This window comes from Falco cherrug, chromosome 2 (assembly GCF_023634085.1).
Source record: "Falco cherrug isolate bFalChe1 chromosome 2, bFalChe1.pri, whole genome shotgun sequence".
Taxonomy (NCBI): Eukaryota; Metazoa; Chordata; class Aves; order Falconiformes; family Falconidae; genus Falco; species Falco cherrug.
Genome location: NC_073698.1, coordinates 121,498,301 through 121,517,227, shown reverse-complemented (window position 1 = coordinate 121,517,227; position 18,927 = coordinate 121,498,301). Strand labels below are relative to the sequence as shown.

Sequence of the window (18,927 nt, the reverse complement as noted above, 5' to 3'; positions counted from 1 at the left end):
AGAGATACAGCCCTGCATAACTATTTTGAAGACTACTTTGTTTCAGTATAGCACACAACGTGACTTGCTAACCGTACAAGCACATTGCAAAAGACTTCTGTCACATTTTATGGATTAAAAAAAAATACTTAGAAAAGAAGCATCTCTGAAGATTATCAGGAAGTACTCAGACAGAACTCTGTCTATCTAGCCAGTGACATTTGTCAACACCCACATTACTACATATGTAACAGAAAGAAGGAAAAGCCTTTCTGATGCTATACTACAAATCCTACTATTATTTTCAGTGTAGTTTTGACATATGTTGGTTTGTTTTGACTGACTTAAGTGGAATGCATATGTTTCAGCACAAAACCAGCTAAGAATAATTCTGTTAAAAAGCACAAAACCTGGGGCTAAGGGAAAGAATGATTAAACACAAACACACAAAATGAAAAGAATGACTCCATTACCAGGTTTAGTGTGTGGCACTCTTGGTTTTTCAGATGTTTTTGGTTTGGTATGAATGAATTGTTTTTCAGTTGGAGCTGAAATCAAAACAAACAGCACCCAGAACAATAACTGAAAAAACACACTGCTTTCATAGTACAGAAGTATGATCTAATATGTAATAAGGCAAATTATGTAAGGGTAAAGGTGAAAATCAATCAGTTGGAATTCCTGCAATGAAAGGAAAACAAGTTAAATGGCCACTGACACAGACAGACTTACCAAAAATTATATATAAATTTGTGGCTCTGGATGAAGCAGTGAAGAATATAGTCTCAAATAGCATACAGAAAAGTAACAGGACAAAAATAGACTAGTAGCCTACAACTTCCACATCTGCCATACATGAGTATCTGAGGACAGGATCTATTTTTCATTCACCTTCCACCATATCAGACTCGATTTATAAATTAACTTCTTTGTTCTTATGTGGGAACTAGTCAGTACTAAATACTGTTATCTTCATAATGTTCAGTTACAAATTCTTGCCATGGAGGAATCATTTATGGAAAAGGCTATCTTAGCACGTGCTAGTCTGTGATCCACACCGATGTAAGATGTCCTCAAAATATCTGCCTTAGTTTGTGCACTCTTCATGCCCCTTGCACTGAAGAACCATTTTCTGCATATGAATATTGCATCTGATAGCTCCAGATGTGTACAACAGGGCACACAAACTTCATAAAGCTACATAAACAGATATCAAATTAACCTAAGGATCAATGCATACAGGGAATATTTAAATAGAAACATGATTAAATGTATTTTTCATTTCCTATTCCTCAAAAGAAAAAAAAAACATAATTTGAAGCTTATTAAATGGCTATTAATACTTCATTAATGATACCATTTCACTCTCAGAAAACCATGGTCAATGTCTGCCTCTGAAATGGGGGACAAAAACCTGATTATTAATGAAGATTCCTCAAGCAATACTCCTGCTGCCCAATACTGCTTGGATTCATTGGCCCTTATTTGGTCCACCATTTAAGTTAAGAAGAAAGAATTCCAGCTAACGTTTCATATATTTAAGCAAGTTTTCCCAACATGGATGACTAGTAGTTAGCAGAGAAGATGGCTTTAAAGAACTAGTATTTGATTTGGAGGGTCAAGTAGCTGGTCTGTTTTGGCCTATGCTATGCTACAGTTCCTATCTTCTCATTTTCTTGCAATTTTCTTCTGTAAAATCATACCGTGATGAGTGAAGCAGAAGAGTATTTTAGGATGTCAGTATCCATACCTCAGATGCAGAAATTACAGGAATCACTACATGCTCATTAAGTAAAGTCCCTTTTTACTGGAAAATATGTAACATTTGAAGGAATTACATCATCCTGACTGGAAAGGCTAGAAGATGAAGAAAAGAACCTTCACAAGTAAATCAGCTCATGCATTATTACCCTTATTGAGATCAAAGGGCAAGCAAGTATCTAGAACAGAGCAAAACTTCATTATTAGTTTTTAATATCATGTGATGAGCTCTCTCTAAGAAGAGCTTCTCTAACAAGAATGGAAAATAGAGTAACTATTCATGAAATACACATGATTACCCAACGTGGCCTTTGTTCTTTCAGGAATATGAGGAATCATGGTAGTATCTGGTTCATGGAAGGTTGGAATGATTTCTGCTGGAAAAAATGTGGATAAATGCACAGAATAATGAAGGGACTCTCCCTTTCCCTCCCACCCCCTTAAAAACACCCCAACCTTCAGCACTATACTATATATGCCGGGAAAGGGATGTTGTAAAACAGCAATGGGCATTTACCCTCAGAAATATGTGGTTACAAAGAGTTCAATTTTTTGTTTGTTTTAACATCTACATACTTAAAACCCAACAATAATAACCCTTCAGTGAAATCACTGATTATCTTATACAGGTCAATCAGATTTATGATGGGGAGTCTCCTAATCAAAATAAAACTGAAGGGAATCCTCAGCCTAATCTGGATGAAAATGTATATATAAAGGAAAAGTACTGCAACAGCTTTAGGAGGCTTCTCTCATAAAAGCTTCAAAAACATGGTGCAAACAACCGAAGTGAGTTGCTCAGATTCAAGCTGTGAACAACTTTTTATTATTGATTTAAACATACAAGGTCACCACTATTTCTTCTTCTGGCAATATCTGCATAAAATATATATATATATAAAAATTATATTGAACTGCTGCAGTTCCCTTCAGTGGCATGACTTAAGTGCAGCATTGCAGAGGTCTCTTAAGCTGGAATGACACCCAGGTACCAGCAGATGTACTGTTGACAACTCCCCCCACTGCCCACCCTGAAAGCCGTTTCTCAATTATCAACTGCAGCTTGACAAAAGACCAGATAACTTACCAGGCTTGCTGTGTGGAGCATCTGGGATGGGAGCTGCTTTAGGTTTAACGGGAGTACGCTGTGGTTCTTTAGGAGCTGAAAGAAAAGACCTGTTTTAAGAGTTTATACTCTTCAGAAATTAGACAGATTTATTGCACAGGTATTGCGTGCCTTGTGCTTGCAAAGAAAAACACAACCCTTACATGAAACACTGAAAAACTGAGTGTCAGATACACACTGGAATTTAAAGAATAAGAAAAACATGAAGGAAAACATGGGTGGGAAATTGATCAAGTAAGCAAAATCTGGAGTGAAAGAACAAAACCTGAAGGAACACAGACTGCTAGATTGCACGTTTCCATCTGTATCTCAGAGCTTATAACTGCAATACCCATGGCATGCTTGTCTCCTGCAGGTGTCAAAGGAATTACAATGTGTGTGAGAGCGAAAGAAATTTTCTGTGAAAACAACAGAACAGCTAGGAATCTTTCAATACCTGGACAGAGTAGAATTAAGTTCAGGAAGAAGAAAAGAAAACAAACCAAAACCACAGACAGGTGACATGAAAAACAGGCTAATGATACATAATCTTTGGTCCAAGAAGCAGCAGGGAAAAAGCAATAATGACCAGCCCAAGGTAACATCTTTACTTGTTGCTGTCTTTTATTGTTCAACTGTAAATATAGTAGGTGCCTAAACTTCATAAAAACAGGTATGTACACAGAATTAGTGATAAGTAAAAGCAAAAGGGTTAAAAATACTCTCTTTTAGATGCCTGATTTCTTTTCAAATTGTAATGATACTAAAACCAGGTTGGGGTTTTTACTGTAGTTATTTATTGGTGGAATCAGTGAATATGCACTCACTCAAAAGGAAGGTTCAACTGATGCTCTCAGAACCATCAGGAATTAGAGGTTTGGCAACTCACTAGTACCTAAAACCCTTTTAAGTATAATTTTAAGGCTCAAATTCCATTACCAGGGCACACAAAGATTTGTTTGAGTTACAGATATTCAGAGTCATACACTAAAGCCATCAGATTTGTTTCTCTTTAAGCATCCTTTGATAGGGACAGAAGAGATGCAGTTTCTTCCATGAACATTCTTACAATGTTTGTATGTTGTCTATCTTGCTATACAGGTTATTCATCAGTGACAGCTCTCATGTGGCTGAAAAGCATATATAGCTCATCAAAACTCAGCCATTAAAAATAAAAATCAGCTCTATCCTCCTTTAAATGTGTATGTAACGAACATTAGAAAATCTGTGTGTAACATGAAGAGATGTTAATTAACGCTTGATTCACTGAGGAAAGACAACCCAAAAGAAAGCCTGAATACTCAAGCACAACAAAACAACAATGTATTTACCAGGTTTTGTGTGGGGTACAGCTGGGCTTGGTGATGCTCTGGGCTTGGAAGAGACTCGTCGACTTTCTTTTGGACCTGTGAAGATGAGCAAAGTTTTGAACATGTTATTGAGGCTGATGCTTCAATGTCAGTCTTTTGATTTTCCTGACAGGAGATTCATTTGCTGCAAAGAAATTTTTTAGGAAGTATTTCTTCCATTTGAAAATAATCACAAAGAGATCTCCCATCAATGTAATCAATATTATGTTAGTGCAGAGACTAAAGACTGCTGTAGTTCTAACAGTTTGCCTAGTTACACTTCAGAAGCGTTTCATACTCAAAAAATCTGCTGCTCATTTAAATCAACTCTGCATGAAAAATCTCCAGCAAAGCAGTCAAAGCGGAAGAAATGTGGAAATTTACCACTAATTTTTAAATGGAGAGAACTATTTCCAAAGTTTTGAGAACAGGGAAGTACTGTAATTTTACACTTGTAAATGAATAACTAGAAAATACCTCTGTCACATTCTGTGGAAATTAAGATGCAGATTTTCCTATGAGCAAGGGCTCAACATAAGTGTTAACCCCCATGTCCCTACCATTATACAAGTTATCAACATGTACAAATATCTAGCTGATTATCTTGTTTCATGACAGCTATACAGCAAAACTTGATCATGACAGTAAACACAGCCTACTCAAGAAGTATCAGTGTACCTTCAAAGAACTCATCAGTTCTGGCAATTTTCAAACTGATAAAACTTTCATGCACTAAAGGGCAAAGTATTGATAGGCATACTTGCTCTAGTTGGAGGAACACGTGGACTGGGTGATGTTTTAGGTTTGGAAGGCCCATGATGTGTATCTTTAGGAGCTGAAAGAAAGAAACTGGGTTACACTGTACTAAAATTTTCCAAGGCATCAGTGTCTACTACCACTGTAACAGTCAACAAAAACAGAAAAGATTTGAACTGAAGATATTCTGTGGAAGTGATGGAAAAGAGAAGGGGTTTTTTTGAACAATATCAGGCTATAAAGAAAAGAAATAATCTTCTGTGACATAACATCAACTAAACATGTGGCGGAATTATTGGTTCTATTTAAAATGAGGACTTAAATAAAAAAAAGAAGAAAACAAAGTAAGTAGCTGAAAATACATACACACCACTGCTCTGTAATGGGCATTGTACTGGAATGATTCACAATACTAGCTTCAAATGATAAAAATGCCTCAGTCAAATGGATCTGCCTCAAGGGATCATATGACACAAAGATCACTGAAATGATTCTGTTCTGACAGTGGAATTGAAGTTGGAGTGAAACAATTATTTTTCAGACCTCTGTGAAGGACTGAATTTCATTCAGTACAACTGCAGGGGAAGGGAAGCAGAGAAACAAAGCTCGCAGCATGCAGCTCTTCTCACCCAGACCATATGACTAACTAGAACACTGCCACCTCTACAGTATGAGTGAGAACACCAAGTTAGGATTCTGTTCTCATCTGCCCTCTGCCACTTACCATTAAATACCAAAGGAATTTACCCTATGTTACATGCATAACAACTTGAAAGGCACAAGAATCCTCCTCAACTGTTTTGTAGAAAGTAAGAAAAGAGGCAGAGAATCTTGACTGTTAAATTACTAAAGGTGATAATAAATTATACAAAGAAAGGTGACAATTTTGTGCAGGACTACTCCTAATGACTTGTGTTGAAGAGGAAAGACAACATGACTATTGAAGTAAGAAAGCATCATTACCTACTGTTGACTTTGGTTTCTCAGTTCTAAATGTAATTGGTTACAGCACTGCATTAGCATGATAAAAAGCAAAACCAAGTATTACCAAGAACAACCAAAACATTACAATAACTACTTCCACAATGATCACAGCATCCCTGCTACAGCCAATGACACATGGTCACCTCTTGAAGCTCAAATACGTCACAGTATTATGCTGCTCAAAGTTGCCTCCAGTTCAAGGCAATAGCTCTAACAGAGAATAGAGCCCAAATATAAATCCAAAACTTTTGCAACAAGCCATAAAGAAACAGTGGGTGGTTTTCACCTTCAGCTTTGTACACTCTCCTAAATTATTACAAGGTTTGGATTCAAACAATAGGTGCAGACTTGGTGGGGGGAAAAGGAAGTTTTGTTATCATCTTTCTGCCCATTTCTCCAGGAGCACCATCTAATACAGTACATACTCTGGATACCTGTACTGGGTCTGGCTGGGGTGGAGTTTATTTTCTTCATAGCAGCCCCTGTGGTACTCTGATTCATGACCAAGGCAGTGTTGGTAACACACCAATGTTTTAGCTGCTGCTGAACAGTACTTGTTACAGCATCAAGGACTTCTTTGGTTTTCACTCTGCGCCCAGGCAAGTAGGCTGGGGGTGGGGCAAGATGCTGAGGCAAGAGGGGACACAACCAGGCCAGCTGAACCACACTGACCAAAGAGATATTCCTCCTCATATAATGTCACGCTTAGCAACAAAACTTTTCAAAGGGCCCACTGCTCCAGACTGGCATTGTCTGCTAGTGGAATGTGGTGTGTGGTTGCCTTAGTATCACTTGTTTTTCCCCCCTCTTTTCATCCTTCCCTTGTTAAACTGTTTCTATCTTAAACTATGGGGTTTTTTCCCTCTCTTTTGCTCTTCTGATTCTCTCCCTCATGCCACTGCAGAATGGAATGAGCATGTGGTTACTTGGTGCTCAGCTGCTAGCTGGGGTCAACCCACCACGGTACCTCAGGAATTGCTAGTGTGACTTGTATAACTTTCTTCTTCTGTCCTTACTTAGCCCAGGGTGGTATACTGCTCTATACTAAGCTGTGTAAACAACATTATAAAAGGTATTACACATTCTCAAATCTCTGAACAACTTAAGGGCTGTGCAAAAGTGAACTGAAAAGTATAAATGAATGATTATGCCTGGTAAAGAAAAAAAAAAAGTACACAATTTGAGCAATATGGAAAAAACCCTTCCCCTTTGCAATGACAGCCTTCCTTTTCACCTTCACATTCCCAAACCCCAAGAAAATTCACACAGAAAAGACCTATTTTCACTGACATCTGCACAGAAAATGCCCACTGTTGAAATGACTTAAAATGTAAAAAAGAACTGAAGATAGAGATTTTAAACTTACCAGATTGCTTATGAATTCCACATGTCATGCCATGTGATATTGGATTTTATGCCTCAAGGGATGCTCCAACATATACACCCAAGGGATGCATGTAACTATGAAGCTCCACTGATCACAGCAGAATTTGTAACACACACATATCAGTATGATAAGATAAAGAAACAATGTGCTTACCAGGCCTGGTTTGTGGCACCTCTGAGCTTGGTGATGTTCTAGGTTTGGAGGGAACCTGCTGTGTTTCTTTTGGAACTAAAATAAAAAAAAAATAATGCGACTATTAAAATCTTTCAAGGACTGAGACTGACAGAAGGCGTAGTAATAAAAAACAACATGCCTTTGGGACCTTCTGGAAACACAGAAAGCTTGTATGAGTGAGTAATGGAGACCTATGAGTGTCTGGTACACAAAGAAATAGCGCTGATGGAGAACCTCTGTAACAGGAAGGCATAAAGCAAGGCCAGGATGGATGGACTAGTATAAAAGATGAAGCAGCACATGACAGAAACTGAGTAGAGACACATGCAGTCAAAGGCAGAATGTGGTGCTTCCATCCCCTTTACAGCACACATGAAAAAATGAACAACATGATTATGAACTGTTAGTGTAAAATCACAAAGAAACTTACAAAAGAACTAAATTTAATAGTAAAAGAATATGACAGCAGAGTACAATGTAGATATACTTGTGGTGCTCAGTGTATACTGAGAAAAAAGCTAAACATGATGGTCCCTGTAAGTAAAACATTGTTGGTTTTAGTTGATCAGTTCTAAGCGCTACACATTCCAGGACCATATCAGAAACAAAACATAAAAGCTGTTATGAAAATTTAAGGGAATAACTCCACTTACAATTAGTATTCCTTGCCTAGTAACTGCATTTTGAACTATGTACTAAGTATGCTGCCTCATACAAAAACTGTTACATTAAATGGAGTCTCTGAGAAAGCAGTGTAAGCTGAAACAGCGTGAGCTTAGCTCTCCCATGGGCTTCAATGAGACATCCAAAAATCTATCACTCCCTTGTTCAGCAAATGGCTTTTTAGGGACAGAAATCTCTTCCCTTTGTGGTGTATTTCAAATGTAGTTTATATACGCCTGGAATCAGAGACCACTTGCTTGTTTTCTGGATGTTGTATTATTAAAGAGTGTTACGGTGTACTGCATTGCATGATCATATACTTCAGCTCTAAACTGGCATGGATCTGAAATAAATCAGGTGTTTAAGGGGCATCAGGATGTGAAATTGATGCTATTTTCTTGCATTTCTCACATTAGAAACACAGGCACAACAGAAATGGTATCCCTCTCTGTCTATTCTTCCGTATGGGTGGCAACCAACAATTCTTTGCATTTTTTAAGACAGTCATAAGATAAGTGGATGATACTGTAAAAAAAGTTCTGTATGTTATAGATTCTTGAAGAAACAGTAATTCTTTTTATAAAAAAACCCACACAGAACAGTAAAAACCTGTAACATTTGTATGACAAAACTATTTTTTGAGAAGGCCAGACTACCCTACCATTTTTGTTGCTGCATTTTAAGTTCTAGTTTGGAAACCATGTTTTATAACTAGCTGCCATGGTTAAAAAATTATGGGAGAACAAGGATTTTGACTGTTTCCTACATGAGGAAATAATAGCTGATAACATCAGATTTCAAAAATATTGTTCTATGTCTGCAATTTAAAGATCTTCAGTAAAGTGATTACCATAATTCTTTTCACAATTACCAAAAGGTAACATAAGTTGATATTTGATACCCTTATAATTTTCTGTTGATATTACCAACTTGATAGCAAAGGACAGAGAGTAATTTTTTCTGCCCATCACTGAATTCAACTGCACTCACATTGAATGACAGTATAAAATCCAGTGTTTTGGAATACAGCATAAATTATCATTAATGCTAATAAATATTAATATTTATTAAAAAATACTAACTATGCACTTAGTAATTTACTAATTAATGCAGAAAATAATAGTGTAATGAAATCAAGTAATTGCAACTTAAAAGGAAACATATTTATTCTAACAATGCAAAGCAAGGTGGTACAAACAATTCTTTGTACATAAGTAACCATAATAGGTATTTTGATTCCCACCTATTTGCTTTAGTTACCACTGTAATCTGAGTTTAACAACAATATTCTCATCCTGCTGCCATGAAGTAGCAAAGATTTATTCTTTTGCATGATGAAGAACACCTAGTAAATGTTACTACTTCTGAAAACTGCACACTGAAGACACAGCTGAACAGAACCTCATTACGTTTCAGCTGGCTCAGACAACTAAACAGCTGCTCAGAAACACATTTCAATGCAATATAAACTATATTAGAAATAATCACACAAAGCAGTTTACCATCTTTGGCCTGTGAGATACGAGGTTTGGATGAAGTTTTAAGTTTAGAAGGAACATGCTGAGTTTCCTTTGGAGCTGGAAGAGAAAATGTGGGTAATAAGTTGGTTAAATTGCACAGCAATTAGTATCTGATATCAAACTGAACACACAAAGAAACCTCAAACCTGCAACAGAGAAAAAAAGTATTTTTATAGGAAGTAGGAAAGAAAGCCAGGTAATATTCTCCGTGTGTTTACAACAATCTAAGCAAGAATGTGGAGTTTTAGTAATTTTTGAAGCTCAGGTTTTATTTTATAAAATAAAAAGCTGGGACAAGCGCAGACAAGCATAATTATGAGAAAGGTGATTCAGAGCTGCCAGCATAATTTTCTTAAAAAGGAGACATTCCAACTGTGAAGGGAGCAATACACCCAACTCTCAGGAACACCAAGCAAGAGAAATACCTAGAAGAAAAATGAAGTTTAATGAAACAATCCTAAGGCATAAGGCGATTAATTTCAGTGATGCTTTCTGTGATGAAAAAAAAGCAAACATGACAGTTTGCCACGGAAATATCATTACCTATCGTTGACCTTGATGGTTCAATTCTAAGTGTAATAGGTTCCAAGACTGCAACAGAAACAGTGTGACAAGGTAAGTATGGAACGTACTCCAGAAAACTTAAAATTACTCCATTGGTTAAGTATAAAAGCAGGTGCTAACACTACACCACCGTAACAGGGATCTTCAAACTAACTTTTACTTTTTAAAATCATGGACAATTAAACTTCAGGTTCAATAAGAAAAATACAATTGCACAAATTTGGTGGCAATGGAAGCAAAAATATGTTAAAAGAAGTCAGTAAATCCTAGAATAAGCAAGGGAAGAGATCATACAGCTTAAGTCAGAGGCATCGAGGGACTCATTATACAAAAATGTCAGATGTCCCCATACTGAAGTCTGCTGCTTCTTGAAATTGGCATGCTGACCGTGGCAAAACAGGTCGGTTTTTCCTCTAAGGTGAGCAGTCAAGCAGAGGACTAAAAGGCTGCTATTGGTACAGCTATATAATTACCCCCCAAAAAGCTTATTTGGAGAAAGCCTTTTAGTTTCTTCTCATTACATCCCCTTACAATTTGGATCTTAAAACAAACACATCATATCCTTTTTTCCTTCTCACAAACTATGCCAAACTAGGGGGGGGGAAATGGAGGAAAAAACCCATATCATGATCCTAAATAATGAAATGGTAGAATCTATAAAAATTTCCTGGCAGCACAGAAAATATATTAAATTAATATTAATTAATAAACTACCTTCTCAAGGCAGTAAGAACTAAAATAATATATAACATACAGACATATGCACCTAAAGATAGAACCTTTTCTATAACCTATACATACTCACTTCTCTCCCAAGCACTCTTACACATGTATTTTAAAATGGGATTTACAATAAATAAAACCACAAAAATTTGTTTGCAATTGATGCTTTTAATACTACAGTATTTCTTACACTTCTATTACCATTCACAGTATGATACAGCCTGGTATTAATATCGTTGCAAATAAGGAAAAAAAGCCAAAACGACAAGAATTAACTTCTTTCTGTCAACAACGGCCAAATACTGTACAGAAAACTTAAACTAGTTATGCTCACTACATATCCCTGGTATGCTATGACTTTGCCATTTAAATAATCAATTACCTTCAGAATTCAAATTTTAAATCTTTTTCTACAAAACATTTCTTTTTTCAGGTTGCCTTCAAAAATCAGTGAGTTCTTAGAAAACTTCAGATATTCAGAATAAAATTGTTCGGTCTGCAAATTGTTTTCTGAAGCAATTTCATTTCTCTTTCTATAAATATTATCCCAGAATGATGCATGACTTCCTTCTCCCCTCCTCCAGGAAAAAAAAGTTGAAGATGTTCACATTTTTACTTTCCGCACTAAAAGCAAGCCTCCAAGTACACAATCTCAAAAGAAGTACTCTATCAGATTTCACTTGTGTTTCAGTCTTAGCACATGATTTGGGCTTCAAGCGTGTGGGCTGTGATTTTGGATACCAGAAAAAACTTGGTTTGTAAAAACCAGTATTTAAACTGAAAGTAAATGGTGTCCCACAGAAGAATCACATTCACATTCAGCAATGAAGAAATGAAGTCTAGGAAATGACCTTCAGTTTGTATCAAGGAATAGAGAGGAAAAAATGTTGCTGTGGGTTTATGCATGAGGTATTATTGGATATGGACAAAACAAGCAGACAGAGCCTTTGAAGAAAGAGGTAATCAAAGAGCTGGGTGTTCCTTTGCAGCAAAATTAGCTTCTAAGAGTTTAGCCAAAAGCAAAAGAAGAGAGAGCTAAGAAATAATGCTAAGTAAACACTGTTACCCAATGTTGATCTTGACAAATCAAGGTAATTAGAAGAATTTTGAGAGTACTTTATGAAGCAGGACTTAGTGCAGTTGGAAACAGTGAATCTAAGTGATTTGTTGCTTATTAACCAGAACAAACTTACTCTATTTAGTAAAATAATTTAACCACAGACTTAAAGCCATCCTCATCCAGTAAAGCAGCTGACTTCATCCAGGTTTTAGAGTAAAGCTATACCTCTGAAAACATCTTGAGGTGCTTCTCAGAATACAATCCACACAGTAAATGCAATCAGTGACTCAAATCTTTCTTTGAATTAGATGTAACATTTCAAGGCTTACTGCAAAGGACACCTTTGGTTTTAGTATACAGTTATACCTATTAAACACATCACTAAACATACATTCCCATACTAAAAAAGCTAACTAGTTTATACAAACTTTCCTCCTCACTAATACTAGAATATTTTTTCCTTTCTTAAACTGAACACAAGTTTTCATGGAATAATTGAAAAGATCCAATATTTTCCACAAATTTGAGAAATTATCAAGCAATACTTGGTTATGTGCACCAAAGAACTCCTCCTTCTGCAGAAATGGTTCAGCAGTTTGTAGTTTTAAATGTGATTTTTAGATTATTTATCTTTAGTTTTATAGTTATTATTGCAATAGTTCTTATTATTCTTATTCTTTCTTCTAATATAATTGAAGTTTCTAATCAGATAGCTTTGAAGTGGTATACTGCCTTTTAGAAGATACTATCTCCATGCTAGGAACATGGAGCAATAACAAAGCACCAAGACTGTATTTCCATTTGCTGGGTTTGGACCACAGATGAATAAGCAAGAAGCCTGGAGGAAACAGTGTTCTCAACTGCACATGTTATCAGATCAGCAGAAAGAAGAATGACTGAAGGTGGTTTGTAATCATTACCCTCCGCAGTCTTTGGATGTTCGTATGTGTAGGGAGTCCTAGTAGTGACTGACACCGGAATGGTTGCTGCTGGAATAAAGAGAATTTTCTTGAAAGAAATACAGGTGTATCTGTCTCTGTTTCTCAACTTCTGGTATTACTAGGCTGCTCTTGCTTCCCAGTTGAAACCCACAACCTCTCTACTATTCAGATGGAAACACTGAGTAAGTAATAATTGTACTGAATACTCTTAAGCAACAGTAACTACCCTGTGTGGCTTCTGCTGCTCTTTGAAAATAAAAGGTGCATTTATGCTACAGGAACACTGTAGCTGGCAGAGGAGTGTGCTCAGTCTTCACCTTCCTGTTTTCCTGACAGTATTTTTTCCTCTTTATGGCTGTAGACCACTGAAAAAAAGACAACTCCAGAGAAACCTGTTTTCTTCAGTAAATCTTTCTATTAATTTTTCCGAGTTTCTTCCACAGTGATGCAAAAGTTAGACGTGAAAGATTTTAGGTGTAAATAATTGCAAACTCAAAGAAAGTAAGGCTGAAGATCCCAGTATGTTATCTAGTGTTACAGCACATTAGATAATAGAGTTAAAAAGCTTCCCACCTCTATCTAGAGTAATTAAGTTTGAAAGAACTCCAAAGACTCTGGAAAATATAAACACCTTTGAAGACAAAGTTGGTAGAACTCTTTAGTATTAGCATGACTTTACAACTTCCATTTTCAATCTTAAATACATCTCCAATCATTAAGTAAGCAACATGCTTATCCAAACCTTCAAACTTTACTTTGCTTGTTTACTCTGCTTTGACTCTTGTCAGCCTATGGTTTATTACCTATACTTCCTGGTGCTGTCTCTCTCTTTATCGTGATATAGATTTTAATCAGGAAAGAAAAAACGATTAATTAATATTGTACAGTGTGCCTCAGACTTTACTTTTGGACATACTGACAAATTGTCATGTTGAAATGCACAAACATTTTAAGACGCACAAGTACACTGATTTTGAGGAATTTACCATAGTACTTTTAAATGAAATAAAATCTGAGACCCAAAACTCTGCCAGTTTAGATACAAAATCACTTTATTAATTTAAAGGTCTCTATTTCCTTGCATGAAGGTTTATGATGAGGGAATTATATTTGGGGGGGGGATCGTGTTTAAGTTTGAAAGACTGAATAAAGAAACTGACGTATCTCATGCAAATTTTAAATCTTCCCTCATTTATTTAATGGCATTTGCTATAGTTAATAATTGATGTATTTGACACTGTTGCACCTACTCTAAGAAAACAAAATACTCCAAAATGTGTTCAGGATAAATAATTCAGGCAATTAAGTAAACTGGTTGCCCAGAGAGGTTGTGGAGTCCCAGTCCCTGCAGATACTGAAGGGACAGTCTGGGCAGGGCTCTAGGTGGCCCTGCTGGAGCAGGGGGCTGGACCAGATGAGCTCCAGAGGTCCCTCCCAACCTCATCTCTTCGGTGATTTTGTGAAAGGACATAGCAATTACCCAGCACTGTCATAGGCTATTCTGGATGCAAAAAGGCTTCAGGTTTTGAAGAAGCAGCTTTATTGGGAACTGAAAAGTTGGAAAAAAAATCTGACAACGAGCAACGATTAAGTTTTCCTATGTTGTCTGGGAATCAGATCTTTAAACTAACAGTTGCTGAGTAGGTAAATCTCTCCTCTGGACAGTTCCCTTTAAAGCCAAGTCATTTAAAATGGTAATGCATGAAGTGGCTCACATGAAGTGACAGCCCTGTTCTTTTTAAAAAGAAAAAAAGCTCAAATCCAACCCAACCAGTGCCATCAGTCCCTGCTCCCAGGGCTCTGGTACTAGGTGGGGTCAAAAGGTGAACAATGAGAATACACATAAGCAACTATGGAAAAATCCTTCACTAGTCTGATCTCTGTTCTTTGCCAAGTTCTCTGAAGTGTCGCATCTGGAAGTGCTGCTCTGTCCTGACAAAGATCAGCAGGGAATTCTTACCTATCTAACAACTGGAGACTTTTTCTACACATGGCAGCAGCGAGTACTGCATAACGTACCCATCCTCAGCACTACACTCTGCGCTAAATCCACAGAGGGAAACCCAGTAACAGGCATACTAACCTACACGTTAGGTACTCTGCACATTCTTCCAGAACTAACCTGGGACCATATATACATTGTAGCCTGTTTTTCTGATGATCTTGAATCACTCCAATCTGTCTTTTATTTTTAATTTCTTTGGTTTTTTTTCAAACAAAATTAAACATTGTCATCCTCCTCCCAATCCTGAAAGTCTCTGGTAATGGTTTATTTTCAGGTTATTTAAAAGAAGCTCATTAATAGATGTATAATTCACATTTGATGTAGATTTTCTAGACAAAAAGGTAGAGCTGGGAGATGAATTTCTTGGGATGATGACAAGAGGAGAATAAGATTGGGAGGAAATAAAACGCCTTTCATTTCCTCTGACCTTTGTGAAAACATAGCATCTAAATAAAACTCCCAGACAGTATAGGAGGACTGACACAAAAGTTACTCTCAATATTATTTAACAATTAACAATTAATTAACAATTTATCAGATGATTAGGTTGTAGGCACTGAGCAACCAGGTAAGCTGAGGCTGTGAAGGACAGAAGAGCCATGCACCAAGTTATCAGGCAGTTTCCACGGGCCGAGAAGGCATGGTCCTTGGTACACTGTGCTTCAGTAGATCATGTTTAGAAGTGCTTCCACGACCCTCACAGTCCTGGTAACGGAGATAAGACTGTAAAAGGAACAACTACACGTATGCACCAATCTAACACTATGCTATCTTAACTTCAGTACTGTACTGAGATTATGGAAATCTACAAATAGTAAGAACTAGCATTCTGTACTAGAGGCACAAGAGTGCAAATTTATAATGCATCTACAGGGGCTCAACAGAGTTTTGTTATAAAGAGCTGTTCTTACACTTTTCTGGAAAGAAAATGTTGCAGTGCCATTGGATGCACAGTAGAAAATTCATTAGCATTTCCTTTCCTGAAAAAAGGAAACTTCGTATGTTTAGAGAATGCTAACAACAGTACAAGTGAGTGCAATGGCTGGACATGATCACACTGGCAGCAAGAACTTTTTTTTCATGCAGGCAACAGAATAAAATACCTAATACCAAGAAAAAGAATGAAGCTGCAAACTTTCACTTGAATGTACAGTTGGTTGGTTGGAAACACTGAAAACTGTTTATAACTTTGGGAGTTTTTAAAATTAAGTTTATTCTCCACTCCAAAAAGAGAAATACTTTACCAGAAACAGTACAGAAGTCTTACTAACAATGAGAGTCAAATTAAACTTCCAGGAATTCTGTTTGACCCAAAGTGGGTCATTAGTAAGTCAGTGATCCAGTATCAACACGGCACATATTCCTCATTATTTTGATTTGTTGTTAAGGAAAGGTGACAACCACTGTCATGACACAAGTTTCTCATTTAAGCTGAATTTCCAGATGACGCTGGAATACAGAGGGGATCCTGCTCTTTGGCCAGCTTGCCACCTACCTAAAAGCCAGGTTATTCCCATGCACTGTATAGTTTGTGCCTCACATAATAATTCCTGAGCAAGAATATCACCATTTGTCCCATCAGAACAAATGCCAAATTCACAAACACCTACTTACAGCAAGATCATTACAAGCTTAATTATGATTAAAAAAAGTTTCTTAGGATTCCATCTGATGGATCAGTGAAAACACTAACAGGGAGAGGACAAACAAGAGGCACGCACACACATACGGAATCTTGTAGTTTTCTTTGTAGTTATATAAAACCCTGTTATATAGCTATAACATCAATATAGTGTTTATCTTGACAGTCCAAGGGTGTAAAAGAATTTTATGTAAGTTTCCAAATGAGTTGTTTTTATATCTGCTGTTTAAAAAAACCCCTGAAACCCAACCACAAACGAAAACCATGCAGGATTCAGATCTGTATTCAGACACTGGCATCTACAGCAGAGAGAAATGTGATAATTCTAGTAATAAAATACTGGATAACCTACACTAAAAATATTGTAGGAGCTGTAATCACCATGAAAGACTAATTATGTGCACTCTTTTGAGAAAATTCCAAGTCATAATTATAATTTAATTAACAACTTTCACAAGGAGTTATTTGGCCTCAGACAGCAATTATTTTTATGAGCAAAAAAATAAACCAGATAATCTGGAAAGAATTTAATAATACTGCCTGATCTCTTCCAAGATTAAGTAATATATTCTTAAAATGTACAATTATGCAATTTTAAGCTTTCTAACTTCATTACAAACCATGTAACACCAGTAATAACTTTGTAACTATATTCCCTTATTCTTCGGGTCCAGAAAATGCCACTTACCTTTTATTTTGACATATATCATAGACTAAATCTAACCCTGGTGTGAAGGTGCAATTTCCTTTGCCATCATAAAATAGGCCTTCACTACATTCCAGAGCAGAATTTCACTCATTTCCTGTTTCAGGTAAGTCTACATATGCATTAATGATCATTGAATCAACACAAACCCTATGGTTCTAGGCACGATGCTATAACCATCAGCAAAGCTGGAGAATTTGCATTTTCTGAACCCTGCACTGAACTAAGTTGGAAAACTTGTTATTTTGAAATGAAAAGCAGGAAAAAAATGCTTCAATGCCAGGCCATGCAACTTGTTGGTTTGGGATATAAAAATTAAGTTTTTTTGCTTTGCTTCAAATTCTTTTGGTTCAATTATTTCTCATAGAGCACAGCTCCCCTCAGTGTCCATTTTTCTGATAATGAATGCTGAGCTTCACATAGAATACATTTAAACTAACATATAATACTTAAGTGATACGTTAAAAAATATGTTTGCTGTGGAAGTTAGTTACCAGGTTTAGTTCGTGGCTTTTTGGGTCTGGCAGCTGGTCTAGGTTTAGATGCAGAAGGTATGAGTTTTGCTTCTTTAGGAGCTGAAAGAAATATACTGGATTATAAGGTTATCTTTTCTACTGTATCACATAAAAATCACATTCTTCAAGCCCAAAATGAAGCAACAAATGGCTACTGGGAACAAACGCAAATGGCAAAATCAGATTTGCTAAGAAGCCTTGTCAAAAATCTTGACATCACTACCCCAGCAAAATCTCTGCTTGTTCTTCCCTGGAAAAGTCAGTAATTAGATTTAAAATATGTAATTGTAGCTTACAATCACATCAAGATGTTCCTCTCATTAAGTCAGAAAATTAATTTTTGCAAGTGGAAAAATAATAATTCTGTTAATTCTTTTGAAATGCAGGTTGATTTTAAACTATCAATAGACGTATGTAGACCAAATATGCAAAGACGTCCTCGATTTTCAACACTGTAAAGAAATTCAATGCTGTAAAGGAATAAATAATAAAAAAGGGAACTGCTTCATATCTGTAGTCACTGAATTCTGTTAATAAAAAAGAAGTAGCATCATCTAAATGGTAAAAATTAAGAGCAACCATCCTAGAAACTTTCTTCCCCACAAATGTGCATGGGTTGAAACTGTAATTAGCTAAATATGACTGTTAATCTGACAATCTGAAAGCAAGTTTCAGGTAGTATAGTCAGTAATTTTGTTCATGTTTATAAAGCACTGCTATGAAACTGCTTTCTACGAAAAAGTTTCGTAACAATAGATACAGTGGAAGAGCAAATGACATTTACCAAAAGAACAGAGCAGAATCAGACATATGAAATGACCGAAGGTGTTTTTCAAGCCGAAGTGACATTCAGAAGGATTCAAAAAAGAACAGTAGAATTAACACATTCACCTTGTGCCACAGGAATCCTTCACTGAGAGTTAATTAGGACTAACATTCAAAATACCAACCTTGCACTTGGTCTTTCAATTTTATTTCCAGTGGCTTTCTGATGATTTTTACATGTAAAGGTGCTGCTGTAGAAAAACTCCCAACAAAATGGAAGACAATTCTGATCCCCAAAATTTTACTACACTATAGAAACAGTAAAACT

The 18,927-nt window shown here is 36.4% G+C and overlaps 1 protein-coding gene across 1 annotated transcript in view; it reads right to left on the bottom strand.

The window, feature by feature from the left end:
* Positions 1-18,927, bottom strand: part of ABI3BP (ABI family member 3 binding protein) — a 166,213-nt gene that overhangs the window by 47,677 nt on the left and 99,609 nt on the right. The window contains 10 exon segments of the mRNA XM_055702821.1: positions 453-527; positions 2,040-2,114; positions 2,828-2,902; positions 4,177-4,251; positions 4,955-5,029; positions 7,475-7,549; positions 9,661-9,735; positions 10,222-10,269; positions 12,946-13,014; positions 17,814-17,894. Coding sequence (XP_055558796.1) covers positions 453-527; positions 2,040-2,114; positions 2,828-2,902; positions 4,177-4,251; positions 4,955-5,029; positions 7,475-7,549; positions 9,661-9,735; positions 10,222-10,269; positions 12,946-13,014; positions 17,814-17,894 — 723 coding nt within the window.